Genomic DNA, 547 nt, shown 5'->3' on the forward strand with positions numbered 1-547 from the left:
CGTTAGAGAGTCGGAACCAGCTAATAGATGGCGACAGTGTCAGTAAAAAACCTCGTTATCATTTTGTGCAAGGGAGTGGGCAATCTATAGTTGTCTTCATCTATGCATCATACTTCACATGCCCACATGCCCACCTACTTGTCTTTACCTATGATGCCCACTTTATCCACAAACTTTATCTATGATTTGAGGTTAAAGAACGTTTTTGTTTATTTATGTGTCGAAAGTTTGCAATATTAAATTCATGTTTTTCGTGTTCAATTCACTGAAATTTGTGCATTTTTCCCGTATATTATAGTGCGCGTAAATCTCACACTAAGACACTATGGCAGACGATTCTTGGAGGGCCCACTCCTTTCGGCAAAATATAATTGCCAAAATGTAAGTAGAGTAATCAGGGGGCTTTGCCCCTACCTGGCGTTTACGAGCACTTGCATATATCGAAATCGCGGACCTTCAAATCCTATATCTAGAGACAGTTGAGAACGCAGCTGTTTGTGAAAAAGCCCTTCATTTGCCCAAAAGTGCACTAAATGAGGCTTACTGG

General features: G+C 40.6%; 1 protein-coding gene across 3 annotated transcripts in view; it reads left to right on the top strand.

Moving 5' to 3' along the window:
- The first annotated feature begins 33 nt into the window (after window positions 1-33).
- LOC109535375 (mediator of RNA polymerase II transcription subunit 15) overlaps window positions 34-547 on the top strand; it is a 3,828-nt gene continuing 3,314 nt past the window's right edge. For 2 of the 3 annotated variants that reach the window (XM_048670768.1, XM_048670767.1), the window contains exon 1: window positions 34-381. In XM_048670768.1, coding sequence (XP_048526725.1) covers window positions 326-381 — 56 coding nt within the window. In that variant the 5' untranslated portion in view covers window positions 34-325. The remainder of the gene's footprint in view (window positions 382-547) is intronic. The other variant, XM_048670769.1, reaches the window with a different exon arrangement.

The sequence above is a fragment of the Dendroctonus ponderosae genome, unplaced genomic scaffold (genome assembly GCF_020466585.1).
Source record: "Dendroctonus ponderosae isolate FM_Combo_2020 unplaced genomic scaffold, Dpon_F_20191213v2 Dpon_F_20191213_1, whole genome shotgun sequence".
NCBI classification, from domain to species: Eukaryota; Metazoa; Arthropoda; class Insecta; order Coleoptera; family Curculionidae; genus Dendroctonus; species Dendroctonus ponderosae.